Below are 14974 nucleotides of genomic sequence, written 5' to 3'. Positions count from 1 at the left end.
CTACTGTTCAATTCATATTTTAATATAAGGAAGATGCAATATTTACCTGCACATATTTTTCAATTGTCTTTAACACTTCCATGTTAAACTGTTTAACAGGAATACCTGACAAGTCCATATAACTAAGAAGACTGTAGATCATCTGCAAGAGGGACTGTTGCATGTTGGGAAGGCCCTTTTCTAGTAGCTATGAAAAAACAAGTGAAAATAACTGGATTTTGAAAGGTTGTTTCTCAAATAAAAGAGCACCAATATCAGTCATGTACAGACATCATTTTCCTAGTTGAAAAACAATAATTTTAGCATGTCTTGTTACAATAATTAGTCATGATGTTACTAACAAGACAAACTACAAAAGGTAAACTATGGAGTCTGGAGCTAATTAACTATGTTCTGATAATGACACAAAGCTTCTTGTCTGCCCAGTACTCTTATTCTAAGCTATCCAGCAAGCCTGTACAAGAACAGAATAAACTGGCAGCTGAAATTCAGAATTTAATTGAGAGATACATTCAATAAAAATTGCCAAATATCTTTTTATTTTTTCCTTGGCTGGAAGTCTGAGGAAAAGGTTGAGGAGACATAGGCAGAAAGAATTAGACCACTGTTATTCAGACAGCAAATTATATTTACCCAATAAATTTCACTACCAATGCTCTCCAGAGATAGCTTCCATGGAAACACATATTCGCTAGATAGGAAGATGGAATGCCTGGTCTCTCTCATGGTAGAAATTAATACAGAGATGAGTCTAAACTAACCCCCTAGCTTTAAATATCACCAAACTTTGGAATGTTTGTATCTGCATCCAGGAGTACAAGATCTTGATTTTGCAAACATGATTATGCTTAACCTGGCATATGTGAGTAGTTCCACTGGCTTCAAAAGATTAGAGCCTTAAGGATTTGTGTGTCACATGAATAAGAAATTTCTGAATCTAATAAATTTTTGTTAGTGGCTTCTCTCCTCATTCGTTGCTAACAGGTAATACCTCCCATATGTGGAAGTTTGAGATGGCCTAATGTTGTTGGAGGCTTTAGGACTAAGCCCCACCTTTCAGCTCTGGGTGCCAGAAAAGTTCTCCCAAAGCTGCAGACAGGGGTGGCTCCAGGCACCAGCATGCCAAGCACGTGCTTGGAGCGGCAAGCCACGGGGGGCACTCTGCCGGTTGCCGTGATGGCAGCAGGCAGGCTGCCTTTGGCGGCATGCCTGCGGAAGGTCCGCTGGTCCTGTGGCTTCGGTGGACCTCCCACAGGCTGCCGCTGAATTCGCGGGACCGGGGACCTCCCGCAGGCAAGCTGCAGAAGGAAGCCTGCCTGCCATGCTTGGGGCAGCAAAATGCCTAGAGCTGCCCCTGGCTGCTGAAATCCTCCAGAAGTCAATTATTAGCATTAATACAACAATTTGATATAAGATGTAAATAGACTTAGGATCATTATATGTCAAAGTCTCCTTTTAGAGACAAATTTCAAATTTTACAAATTGTATTCCAGTCATTTCCCAGATTAGTAGGTTGGGTTCAATGAGGAGAAAAGCTCCTAGCAGAAAGAAAATAACCAGGTAAGAAATTTCTCATTCTACAGCACAGCATCTCTCCTCATTCACCAATAATGGGAAGTAATGAACAATGAATCACAAAAGTGGGGGGAAGAAACAGAGTTTTAATTATTATTACAGTAGAATAATAGACAGAAAAAGAATCACCCCATATAGAGTAAAAGCTGTATAATTGAAGGAATTATTTGGGAACCGACCCATCAACACTTTCCTACCAAAGGATGCCTCTGCAGGGGAATGGAAATCCATGTTGCAAATCTTACTCAGATTAGGCTCATTTCCTTTTACCCACAATGCCACCAGGGACCTCACAAACTGAGCCCTGACTCCTTTGTAATTGGTTTCTTAGCATGTCAACTGGTGCAGGATTTTAACATCACACCTATAGGAACACTGAGGTCCTAAAGACTTGGCATTTTGGACTGGATGAGATGAGCAGGGTACAATTGGCATGTATACTCCATATGCTTGAAAAATATCTTTAGAGCTCTAAGAATGCCCATATATGCCACAACCTTCCAAAGGGTTGCAAAGGAATAGAACAAAATGATGGGGGAACCCTATTTACCAGTAACTGTGGAAATAAAAACTCATCTGAAGAGAAGGGCTTCTGGACCAGTACAATAATATTTTTCCTCATGACAACAGTAGAGTGGTTCTGCATAGACAGAAGAACTAATTCCAACTTTATCTTTTGGAGGTGATGGCAACTAAAAGAAGCCAGCCACAGACTTGTCTAATCTGTTATTTTGATTAATTTTGACACCTGATGATAATCAGATAAGGAGTCTGATGTGCCTGTCTGAAGAACCCACTTTCCCATGGTGCTTGGTTATAGGACTCCAGTGAACCATCCTGGAGAATCTCTAGTGTAAGTGAGATCACCAGAACTTTGTGGTTACTATTATTGTTTATATTATGGTAGCATCTAGAGTCCTGGACCCCCTAGGGTTGGGCACTGTACAAACAAGACAACCCATGCCCCAGACAGCATTCAGTTTCTCCTCACACAGAAATGTAATTTGACCAGATCAATCATTGTAATTTCCTGGTTGAATTCTATCTGGATACCAGAAAATATCTATGATGCTAATGGAGAAACTCTGATAAACTACATTTCTCTTCCCATGCCCATCCAGTTAACTGTAGGTTGTCCAGGTCTAAATGAAAGGATTTGAGAGGACTGGTGTTTTCTGCAGGTGCAGTGGAGGTTCCTTAGTTGTCTATCAAGTCTGAAGTGCCTTCTGGGCCAATGGTGGAGTGGGATGAGGTGGGACTTCAGTTCTCTTTTTCCTCTTTTCTGCATCCCTTTATGCAAACTGTCTTGAAAAATAGCATTCTTCACTACCCAGGACATTATTTCCTTTATCACAGAGAGGTTCCGACCTCTGCCTATCCCTTGGCTTTGCTTCAGTCTTAAACAAACACCTCTAATGTGAAGTAAAAAGAAACTTCCCCTGTGAGCACCATAACTGCCCACTATAGGATTTCTTGCACTTTCTTCTGAAGTGGCTAGTGCTGGCTATTGTCAGAGATGACTGGACTCAGTGGACCACTGGTCTGATTCATATGTTCTGGTACACACATGCATTTGATAGGGCTGTTGAAAAGGAGAACTAAAAGGATGTACTCTGAGATTTTGGAAATCAGTCTCCAAGTATGCTCCCCACACTGCAAGACTTGCTTCCATAATGCATATGTAAGGTGCTACAGTAAAAAATGGGTTGGTTTTCAGCACGTTGCTCATACTTACCTGCCCACAGAGGGACATTTGGATATGATCTGGGAATGACACCTAATTTGCATGGTCTCTGCTGAGTGGTTCCATGTATTTAGAAGGAATTGGAAGTACATTTTGAGAAAAAGCATTCAGGGGTTGACCAGCACATAGCACCAGCAATCTGAGCCACCAGAGATAACTGTCTACAGATGACCATTGCCAAGCAATGGATGATGCAATCAAGTTTTGGATCTTTGCAAATCTTTACCGTGATGGTAAAATTATTACCAGATTTGTGCCTGGATATGAATCCATTCAAGCAGCTGGCAAGCTGTGAATGGGTCTGTTTCTCTGGACAAGACACTGATTGCTTTATTGTCCCGGCCTGAGCCTGGCTGTGACTACTAACAGCCATTTTTTCTGACTCTGGGTGTAAAGGATAGAGCAGAAAGAAGAGTCCTGTACAGGAATTGAGAATTCACACAAATGCTCATTTTTTCTTTGTCATACTGAGGATTTTGTTGCTTTGGAAAGAAAATACATTTTCTCTTTGTCATACTGAGGATTTTGTTGCTTTGGGAAGAAAATACATGCTTCATCAGGCGCTTCTGCTCCAGATTCTACCCTCTCTTAGGGGAATAGTCCCTTCATGAACACCTTTGATGTTGACAGTGACCAGTGGATTGCTATGTTGGCTTTGGTAGTGAGAGTTGAGCCCTGTTTGCATATTCAGCTACTAATTTCTCTACTGTTTTCCCAAAGAGCTCCTCAGCTGTAAATCTGGATGCTTAAAATATCTATTTAATATGACCGTTTCCTATTCATGAGTGTAACATGGCTTCCTTATAGCCACGGGGTTAGGAGCCACTGCTCATCACAAGTCATATCAAGGATTTGACAAGAATAGAAGTGAAACCTCTCAGTCCGTGCAATGAGTCACCTGCTTGCCACCAAGCAGATTTTCCTTATTAAGTACAGGACAAAGTTTTGGACTGAATGTCTACAGCTGAGGCTTTGAAATGTTTGTGTAATGTGTCCTCCTTGTTATGGCCTATGGAATCTTTTGGAAGGAAGTTCCGTTTTGAAGGTGTGACTATGTCTTTCACTGGTTCCCAAACATTATGTTTTTATATAACATTTTGGTTTAACATTTTTTTCATGGTGCATGTGTGACAACCACTCTCATGATTGACACATGGGGGACTGAAATGGGGACCGCCAAAGCTAAAAGCATGATCTGCTACTGCCTGAGCTGAAGAGCTGAAGCTCTGAGGCTGGGGGGCTATAACAACTCACATCTTTTGTGCGTTGACAAAGAGGGTGACCTAAAAACACACTCATCAGTAGGTTACACGAGGAGTGCTTACCCAGGCTAATTATAGGTTGGAGGTAGCACCCTGTTCATCCTGGTCAAGGGATCCCTCAGCCAAGGAGGGGTACTGGTACAAATACCTTCACTGAGGGAATAGTCTGTTAAACGGACACAGGATCCTGAAAGGATGTCTGCTGCCTGCTCTCCAGGCACCTATGTTAGCTTTTTAGGAGAGATCTAGTATCACTTGAGACTTTACTCCATAAAACAGGGCTTTCTAATTTTCCTCCCTGTAATTCCATGATAGTGCAGCTGTATGGGGAATAGAGTCTTTGCATATCTCTGTTCTGGTCACAGTCTTCCTAAAGTGCTTCTTATGATTGCTGGGATTCTCTCAGAGACCCTTGTTACTCGGCAGGCCCAGAACACCTTGTATATTCTGGGAGAACACTTCATCCAGTTCTCTGGGATCCAAAAACTCATTTTGACTCCACATTTTGTCACTCGGGTTCCTTTATTTGGCATACAGCAAAGCTATGCTGAATTAATCAAACTCAAGCATAGGAGGTGAGTATAGAGCATACCGCACATCCAAAGTTACACAGCAAACCTCTTCCTTTATATATATTTACATAGTACATTTCACTATACAATATTCACTATACATTGCAACATTTGAGATTGGCTTGGTTACTGCGTAGGAACCAATCCCTGTACAGCATGCTCTGTCCAGGCACTGTTCCTGTATAACCTGATCTTTACACTCCAGGTTAATCTTATCCATTGTCCGTAGCACCAGGGTGTTCCTGCTTATCTTAGTTAACAGGGACATCCTGACTCTCACATACTGCTTCTTAAGCCCTAATTTACAACTTAACCTTTCGTTCACCTTCCCAATTGGCCCACTAAGAAGTGAGGCAAGTTACTTATGTCAAGCCAGGCCTAGAACGCATTAGTGTGGAGCCAGAATATGAAGAGAGGAAGAGCAAAGAGAGAGACCCATTCCTACCCATCAGATTCTGAGCCCCATTCCTTGGCAGCCTAAAAACTAGACAGGCACAATTCCCATTACACTGCAGCCTGAGTTAGGGCTGTGCAGGAGGAACAGGCTTCTCTGCTGGTTCAGACATGCTGCAGGGTAAGAAAGGGGAAGGGTACCTGCTACAGAGCACTGTCAGAGAACCCCTGTAAGCAGAAATGCCCCAGCACACACTTCCCTCTCAGGGTGGAGAGGAAAAGGACAAAGGTTTTAAACCCTGACATTTACTCCACTTGCTCATTAACAATCTGAACTGCTGCCTTACAAAGGGGATGCTTGCTTTTGCCTATTTGGAACTCGGAATCTCTGGCCTTTGCAAAAGCAAACCCTGAGCAGGCTGAGAGATGTTCCCCTCTCTATGGGAATTGTCATGCTCCTGGTTGGGCCTTCCATGATGGAGTTACAGCTTTGGGTGGGAGTTGAGGCCCTCCACACCTCTCCGACTCAAAGCCACATGTTCTGGAAGTGCAAGGGTCAGAGGCTTTATGGCTACAGGGCACAGTTATCCTCTCTAGCCTGTAACCTGGCAGGGGGAGGGTCAATGGCTTGTGGCAGCAGGGCACAGCTCATCTTCTTGAGACTGCATTCCAGCAAAGTGGCAGCATGACATAGCTTGCCTTCTCAAGCTCACATCCTGGCAGAGTGAAGGGTCAGCAGCTTGTTGCAGCAGGGCACAGTTAGCCTTCTGAAGCCTATATCTCAGCAGAGTGACAGTCAATGGTTTGTGGCAGCAGAGCCTCATTTGCCCCTTGGCAGAGTGAGGATGATGGCTTGTGGCAGCAGGGCTCAGTTTATCCTGGGAGGCTCCTGGAAAGCTCCCTATAGCTCCCCCCTGGACTTGGCTGGATGTTTGCAGGGTTTCTCTGTAGCCACAGTGGAGGGCAGAGGATGCTCATTAGAGAAATGTTGAACTGGAGAAGCCAGAGGATTAGAGCCTCAATACTCCACTGATTCCTCACCTCAAGGGAGAGAGAGAGGAGCTAGAAGCAAAGCCATGTCATGCATGACAACAAATAAACATGAAAGTTATAGAACAAAATGGTTGGGAAAATCTGGACTGCCAACTTGTTCTGCTGCCGGGGCAGAACATCTGGTGGCCTGAGCAGAAGAATGGGGCTCCAGCTTGGAGTCTCCAACAACATTAGATGGCCTCTGAATTCAGCACGCAGGTGTTATTACCCATTACTGATGAATGAGTAGAGAAGCAGTGAAGAAGAATTGTTCTCTCTGGAGTTAGAAGAATGTTTGGATCCATTAGGTATGGATATTTATAAAAGAAATGGATTGTTATGTAAGAAGCGATTTAGGTTAGATTGTGCAGCCCTTATGTCCCACTGAAAGGAATGACAGAAAATACTAACTCCTGTAAGTGCTCACCAACACGAGTAAGGGTTGGACAATCCATCCCATAAATATAAACTATAAAAGGTTGACAAATGCATAAAGTAGTTACACACTCTTTCTTTGTACTCCAGTTCTGGATGTAGTGCAAAACCCTGTTTATTCACGGCGAGCACAGCTTTAACAAGTAATCAGCTTGAGGATTTTACTTGACTTTGGATATGTTTTGCATTTAGTGTTTAATTTTTTCAAAAAAGTATACAGCAAAATTCTGCTCTCATATCTGCATTGTGAGTAAGAACAGAGGCTAGGAGATCTGTAATGAATATCCAAGAGGCTTTAGCCCTTCAGTTTGTCTGTCAATAGAAGATGGAAAACTGTTTGGTTTTAAAAACTTACCTCAGCCAAATATGTAACCATACTCAGGGTAATGTCAGCGAATGCTTCATGGAGGTAACGGCAAACAACATTTACCCAGGTAGCACAGTCTCTTGTATAGCTGTGAGTTTTATAAAGGGTCATTACATGTGCAAGATTTGATAGCTTGGGGTTCTTTTCTTCCAGACAAACCTAATTAAATATGAATGTCACATTATGTTAAAAACAAGTCAAAAACATTCACAAGACTTAATATGATGTACAGTGTACTAAATAAGTTTCCTACCTGAGCAATTCTCTCTGCTATATCCTTACAGAACTGGTTTGGGCTATCAAAATGTTGAATTAAATGAGGCAGGAGACACAAGACATTCAGTGGGAACCCTGGTACAGAACAATATAGTACAAAGTGGATATTTGATGAGAGGGAAAGAAATATTAGCTGTCTTTTAAGCAATATTTTGCTGGCAGCTATAATCACAAAAGTACATTACAGTGATGTTATATAGCCTCTTTCAAATTGTTCAGGCCCCATATTTCACCTTAAGACTGTTATATCAGATTAAACATATAATCTATTAAATATATGACAGTGTGATGGTGTCATTACAAAGAATGGGATTGATTCTGCAAATATTTACTACCATACAAAGTGCTTACTACCAGGTATAATCTCATAGAATTAGTAGTTGTAAGCACTGTTACTAATTGTAAATATTTGCAGGATCTGGCCCTACACCTTAGTATGCAACATTCTATTAATACTAGAGGTGTTTTTTGTATAATATATACTGCTAGTATGTGGTAAGAGATGGAGGAGGTAATAAAATAAAATGTTGGGCCTGATTCTCAGCCCCATTTCTCTACATTTTATACTGTCTGAGTGGCCCCCCCCCCCCGAAAAAAGGAAGGGTGAGAGTAAGATGGCTACAACTGGCTACCTGAGAATTCCCCAAGTGAGGGGAATTCTGAATTGGTATAAAGCTAGTGGAGATGCAAAATTCAGATCTAAGCCACACAGTTCTTCCCAAAGTATGAGGGTGTTTGGATAAAACACACCTCTACCCCGATATAACGTGACCTGATATAACATGAATTCAGTTATAACGCAGTGAAGCAGCACTCCGGAGGGGCAGGGCTGTGCACTCCGGCGGATCAAAGCAAGTTCGATATAATGCGGTTTTACCTATAAAGCAGTAAGATATTTTGGCTCCTGAGGACAGCGTTATATCAGGTGTGACAAAGTTCCTTCTCTACCTTAGTGGGCCCTGTGCTTATTGGCAGATTTGCTCACCTCAGCGATCTTCCCCACAGTCTGGGTCAATTTCTCCTGTGTCTGATCAGGAGTTGGGAGGTTTGGGGGAAACCCGGGCCCACCCTCTACTCCGGGTTCCAACCCAGGCCCCTGTGGATTGCAGCTGTCTATAGTGCCTCTTGTAACAGCTGCATGACAGCTACACTTCCCTGGGCTATTTCCCCATGGCCTCCTCCAAACACCTTCTTTTTCCTCATCACAGGACCTTCCTCCTGGTGTTTGATAATGCTTGTACTCCTTAGTCCTCCACCAGCACACCCTCTTACTCTCAACTCCTGGTGCCTCTTGCTCCCAGCTCCTCACACGCACTTACTCTCCTCTGGCTCTGCTCCCCCCCCCCCCCGACTAGAGTGAGCTCCTTTTTAAACCCAGGTGCTCTGATTAGCCTGCCTTGATTGGCTGCAGGTGATCTAATCAGCCTGTCTGCCTTAATTGGTCCTAGCAGGTTCCTGATTACTCTAGTGCAGCCCCTGCTCTGGTCACTCAGGGAACAGAAAACTACTCATCCAGTGACCAGTATATTTGCCCTCTACCAGACTCCTGTACCCCACTGGTCTGGGTCTGTCACAAGCGGTAGAGGTATATTCTGGTTTCAGACCTTGACTAGGATTCTCATTGCTCTGAATATAGCAGCCCCTCCCCAGCCCAAGAAAAAAGAACTTGAGGCTTTATTATAGAAATACTGAGAAAACTTCATAGGCCCTGCTAGGTTCTATAACTAGAAATGAAATGTGAAATAATATTCCTGCATAAAAATGACATCGTTACTGCTTCCCTGATATTGAATAGGTGTGCTGAGACCTCAGACTATCATGCTGACCAAAACTATCTCATTGTTTCCTTGTACTCCCCCTGTCTGTCTGTATCCATCAGTTGTCTCTTGTCTTAAATTTAGATTGCAAGCTCTTTGGGGTAGGGGCTGTCTTTTTGTTCGTTTGTACAGCACCTAGCACACAGGAGTCTTGGTCCATGACTGGGGTGCTGAGGTGCTATGATATTACAAACACTAAATAATAGAAAAAAAAAAGAATTTCCCTTTAGTTGTTTCTTTGGAGAGATCTGCTATCAGCATAAATTGTATTCATTTAAAAATGCATTATAATTTGCACAAACAAAAATAAATTTATATTCCATAAGGTGAATACGTATTTTTAAGGAGCATAGTGAGGTTTTCATATCAAACATAAAAACAATTTCATAATCAAAATGTGAAAGACAGAAAAAATTGTCATTACCTATAATTTGAGAGGAATCCACCACAGATACTCGTGACACTGGTGTCAGCAAACTGAAGAGTTGCAATGTGAGGTCAGAGGTGGTAAGAGAAGTGAATCCTTTTAGCAACAGCTGCTGCAGCCCCAAGAAATCTGACCACTTTAGCTGTCCTTGTAACTTTTCTAACTTCTCCCTATTTTCAACTTTATCCAGTGGCAAATAAGCTAGTAGTTTATTCAACAATCGTAAAGCCATTAGATACTCAAATTCAAAATCAGATTCCATCAAAGCTACAGCAACCCAGAAGATGGTGGCCAACAGGTTGGTTGGATTATTAATATTAGAAGGATCAGTGAGGCTGTCTTTTAGAGAGGATGAGCTCCTGGTTTTAGAGGAGAGGCCTTGCTGGGTGCATGCCTGAATTCTATCTAGTGTGGCACTGCGCGGTGGATCTGAGGATCTGTCCACAACACCAAACTTTTTGGGTACAGAAAAGCTCCTCTGGTGTCTGCTTCGTTCAGCAGTTCCTGTGTTACCACTTACAGCCCCAGGATTCACGTTCAACTGGCCCGTACTCTTCCGATTTGCAGTCAATTTAGTGCTTGATGTTAAGTCTGGTGATGATGAACTAAGTAAAAAATAAATAAATAAAAATAAAAAATGAGATTTTATTATATCGCAAAGCAGAAATGTAGAAAATAAATACAAATAAAAAGGAAGTAAACCAAGAATTTATCAAAAGATAAACAGTAAAAAAAAAAGTACCCTCCCACAGATTTCTCCATTATTATTTATATCACCTAGAGACCCCAAATGAGAACAGGGCCATATTGTGATAGGCACTGCACAAACATAGAGTAAGAAACTGACTTTGCTCTGAAGAGTTTACAATCTAAATACACAAGGAAGAATGTAGGGGGAAGGACAAATGAGAGGTGAAGTGACTTGCTGAAGGTCATGCTCTGGGTCAGTAGTAGTGCTGGGATTAGCACTCAGATCTCCTAAATCTCATTACCCTATCCACTGGACCCGCTGCCTGAGTTATTTGGCATAAGTCACAATTGTGGAACTACTGGCAAATTGACCCTGTGGAGGGCGGAGTACTGGCCATCATGGGAGAATGTATGCAGCCAGACCAATGGTTGGTAAGCAGAACCTTAGAGATGTTGCATTATCCCTACAAAGGGCTGTCACGGAGCTATCAGGGTTCCCCTTAGAAGTACTGTTCCCATGGTGCTACTCTAGCCTCCTTTCAGGGAGGCACACTGGAGACTTAGCTCGAGTTTCAAAGAGTTACAACTGCCACATGGATTACCACTTGGAATTCCATGCAGCCCTTATTAACCATTTATATTCTATAGCACCCACAATGTTTAGGTATTGTTCAAAGACAACAGTGAGACACAGTCTTTGTTCCAAAAAGCTTATAAGCTAACAATTTACAGTTCCAAGGGAAGTTTGCTATACAGAACAGCTACTTCCCAGCTCCCTCAAGTCTCACCTCTGAAATGCTCTACTTACAAAACTGCAGAACCCCTACTCTATGGTATTCTCGCAGAGAGGCTTACACAGTCACTAGGGGCAGGAGGGAGAATGGTATTATCCCCTTCCTTCCACAATTTGGGGGCATTTCTGTTTCATTTTGCTCCCTTCTGAACTGTGTAGTCAAGAGGAACATGTGGTCCTTGGTTTGGAATATAAAATACTATAATATATTGTAACAGCACCACCCTGGGAATTTTACCCACAAATGTTTATGTTGCCTTAAAAGCTTTAGAATGTAAGGAGATCCCTCCAGTGGCACACCCAGCTCCTAGTACTGCTAACTGACATCACAGACAGACATTAGTCTCCCCTTGGTGCACAGATCTGTCACTGGCTGTGCTTTAGAAAGAGGAAGGTTTGCCATCCTCTCAACCTTGGAAGACCCTCTGTGAGTTCAATGATGCACAGCTGAGAAGAGCTGGGGGTAAGAACAAGAGCAGGAGGGTGCATACTGTTGAACATCCTCAAACCTGAAAGGAAATCTGTGTGTGGCCTTTTTTCATATTGTGGAATCCCTTTTCATAGGAGGCTTCACAGACATGGAGGTTGTCAAGGAAGGGGAAACATAAAGCAAGTGCAGAGGCATTGGGCCTCCTGAGGACCCACTGGGATATCTAAGTTCTGAAGACAGAATCCCCTATTTGTTCCACAAAGGGGATAAATCCTGCCCATTCATGCAGTGATTTGGGAAATATTTAATTAGGGGAACCATGAGTTTTCTCACAGCAGGGAGTGATCTGTACCCCCATTGCAATATTCTAAGCAAAGTAAATGTTGTTTCCTATACATCTTTTCAAGACTATGTTAGATACAAAAACAGAATGTGGAATCCTAATGTTATTTGTGTAAAGAGGACGACAAATGTACTGTAGACGGCTGAAAGGAAGAAAGAAAATCTATAACAGGCTAGGAGGCTCCACAAGTTTATCAATATTTATTTCAATAGTTGCCAAATTGGGTGCAGATGCACTCTTAGGCTCGTTCTGTAAATGTATTTTGAGCAAGATCAATTATATCAAAACCATTTAATGCAATTCAGATTGCAGAACACTGTATTGCTTCATAAGATTTATATGGGAAAAGATTATGTGATTAAGGGAACAGACTCTTACCGAGATAATACAGTCAAGAGATCACTGTTCTTCAAACAATCAGACAGATTATCCACAGTAGCCTCCAAGGTAAGTAGTGCTTCCATTACATAACCCTGTCAAATACATACAGTCAGCCATTTTAGCAAAAACAATCACCAGTAAGTCAGTAACAGAAACCGTTCTGTACTGAAGCATCTTATTGAAAACAGAACACAACACTAATCATAGTAAAAAAGACCCAGAGCCATTACATTGCACATTAAAACATTAATGCACATTTTATTTTCTGTCTCTCTGAATGATCTGTGAAGGAGAGAGTATACTTATGGAGACCAGTTATCTTATCAGGGGATGATGCACAATAGGATACTGAGCCTTTTGCCTCTGTGTCACTGGTTCAAATTCTGCAGAGGCAGTTGGGACAGAATATTATTGTCACCTTGAGGCTATTTGATGATTTGTGTGGAATATGTTGGTGATCTCAGTCCATTTCCTAATGGAAGTGAATAGTGTCAAGTTTATAAAAACAACACTAACAAGAATGCTATGGTTGTAGAAACCTCAGGAAAGAAGTCAGAGATTGAACAGCCATAGAGACCAAACTACTGCTCCATCAATAAAGGTGGGTATTTAGATCAGGGTATGGGTTTGTTGGTTTTGATTTTGTTGCTATGCTCTAGCAGATAAAGTACAAGGTGGGGTACAACAATGGTATCAGCTACAACAACCAAACCACAGTAGGGAACAGGCTCCTTAAACACCTATCTATATAAGGCAGGGGTGGGCAAACTTTTTGGCATGAGGGCCACATCTGGGTATGGAAATGGTATGGTGGGCCACGAATGCCCACAGTTCCTGGCCACTGGGAGCTGCAGGTGTGGTGCTTGGGGCAAGGGCAGAGTGCAGAGCCCTCTGTCTGCCCCTATGCATAGGAGCCGGACAGGGACATGCTGCTGCTTCCAGGAACCGTGTGGCGCCCCAACACGTGCAGAGCAGGGCAAGCCCGGACTCCACTTCCCGTTAGGAGCTCGAGGGCTGGCTTAAAATGTCTGAAGGGCTGGATGTGGCCCCCAGGCCTTAGTTTGCCCAAAGTAAGGTGTAGGGAAAAAATGTTGCATAATTATGGATGACTTCAGTCTGAGTGACATATGCTGCAGGTCTCATGCCGCCAGTAATAAAACATCATTGGTATTTCTAAAAATTACATATAACAATCTGCTAACTCAAAAAGAATTGCATTCTGCATAGATGAATTCTATAGTAGAACTAATAATGACAGGTGAAATAATCACAGAACTAAAAATCAGTGGCTGGTTAGGTTCAAGTTACCCTGGCTTGATTATATATTTCATGGGTAAGCAAAATAAAGCCCCAACCAGTAATATATATTCTTGTTGCTTTTAAAGAACCAATTCAGCAAATATAAAAACAATAATGAATCAAATCAGACGTGAGAAAGAATTCAAACAGAAAATAAGTGAATGATAAATGGGAACTATTTAAGAACATTTTACAAGAAGCACAAAAAGCGACAATCCCACAATTGAGAAAGAAGGCTATGCTGGTTAAAGGACCAGCCTGACTTATAGGAGGGAAAAATGGAAAAAAAGGGAAAGTTGATATCAATGAATATAAGCTAGAAGGAGGGAATGGTAGAATATTGATAAGGAAAGCAAATAGACACAGGAGAAACCCATGGACAACAGAGCTAAGGACTAGAAGAAAAAGTATATTAGAACAAAAGGAATCCAAACACTGGTATTGGTCCATTACTAGATGAAGATGGTAGAATGGTCTATAATAATGCAGAAAGGGTAAAACTGTTCAATAAATATTTCTGTTCTATGTTTGGGAAAAAGCCAGATGACGTAGTTGTATCATATGATGATGAAATACTTTCCATTCCAACTCTAAGTAAGGAGGATATTAAAACAGCAGCTAATAAAGACAGACATTTTAAAATCAGCAGGTATGGATAATTTTCATTGCAGAATTTTAAGAGAGCTGGCCAAGGAGCTCTGTGGACTGTTAATGTTGATTTTCAAGAGGTCTTGGAATATTGGGGAAGTTTCAGAGGACTGGAAAAAAATTAATATTACGCTAATATTTAAAAAGAGTAAAGGGATTGACCTGGGTAATTGTAGGTTATCATTCTGAAATCAATCATGGGCAAAATAATGGAATGGCTGATATGGGACTCATGAAGAATTAAAGGAGGAAAGTATAATTAATGCCAATCAACATGGGTTTATAGAAAACAGATCTTGTAAAACTAATTGAGGATTTTTTTGGTGAGATTATAAATCTGATTGATAAAGGAAATGGCGTTCATTTTTTGTAAGGCATTTGAGTATGGTACTGCATCACATTTTGATTAAGAAACTAGGACAATACTAATTCAACATGGGACACATTAAATGAATTAAAAACTGGCTAACTGACAGGTCTCACAAATGTA

At 41.7% G+C, this 14974-nt stretch overlaps 1 protein-coding gene across 8 annotated transcripts in view; it reads right to left on the bottom strand.

Moving 5' to 3' along the window:
• The window catches only part of FRY (FRY microtubule binding protein), a 388433-nt gene that overhangs the window by 76735 nt on the left and 296724 nt on the right, over positions 1-14974 (bottom strand). For all 8 annotated transcript variants that reach the window (XM_030563058.1, XM_030563048.1, XM_030563011.1 and 5 more), the window contains 5 exons: positions 12535-12629; positions 9898-10505; positions 7634-7731; positions 7369-7539; positions 47-187 (listed from right to left, as the gene is read on the bottom strand). In XM_030563058.1, coding sequence (XP_030418918.1) covers positions 47-187; positions 7369-7539; positions 7634-7731; positions 9898-10505; positions 12535-12629 — 1113 coding nt within the window. The remainder of the gene's footprint in view (positions 1-46; positions 188-7368; positions 7540-7633; positions 7732-9897; positions 10506-12534; positions 12630-14974) is intronic.

Source organism: Gopherus evgoodei, chromosome 1 (assembly GCF_007399415.2).
Source record: "Gopherus evgoodei ecotype Sinaloan lineage chromosome 1, rGopEvg1_v1.p, whole genome shotgun sequence".
NCBI classification, from domain to species: domain Eukaryota; kingdom Metazoa; phylum Chordata; order Testudines; family Testudinidae; genus Gopherus; species Gopherus evgoodei.
Note: the sequence above shows the minus strand (reverse complement) of the source record. Positions and strands in the feature narration are given on the sequence as shown.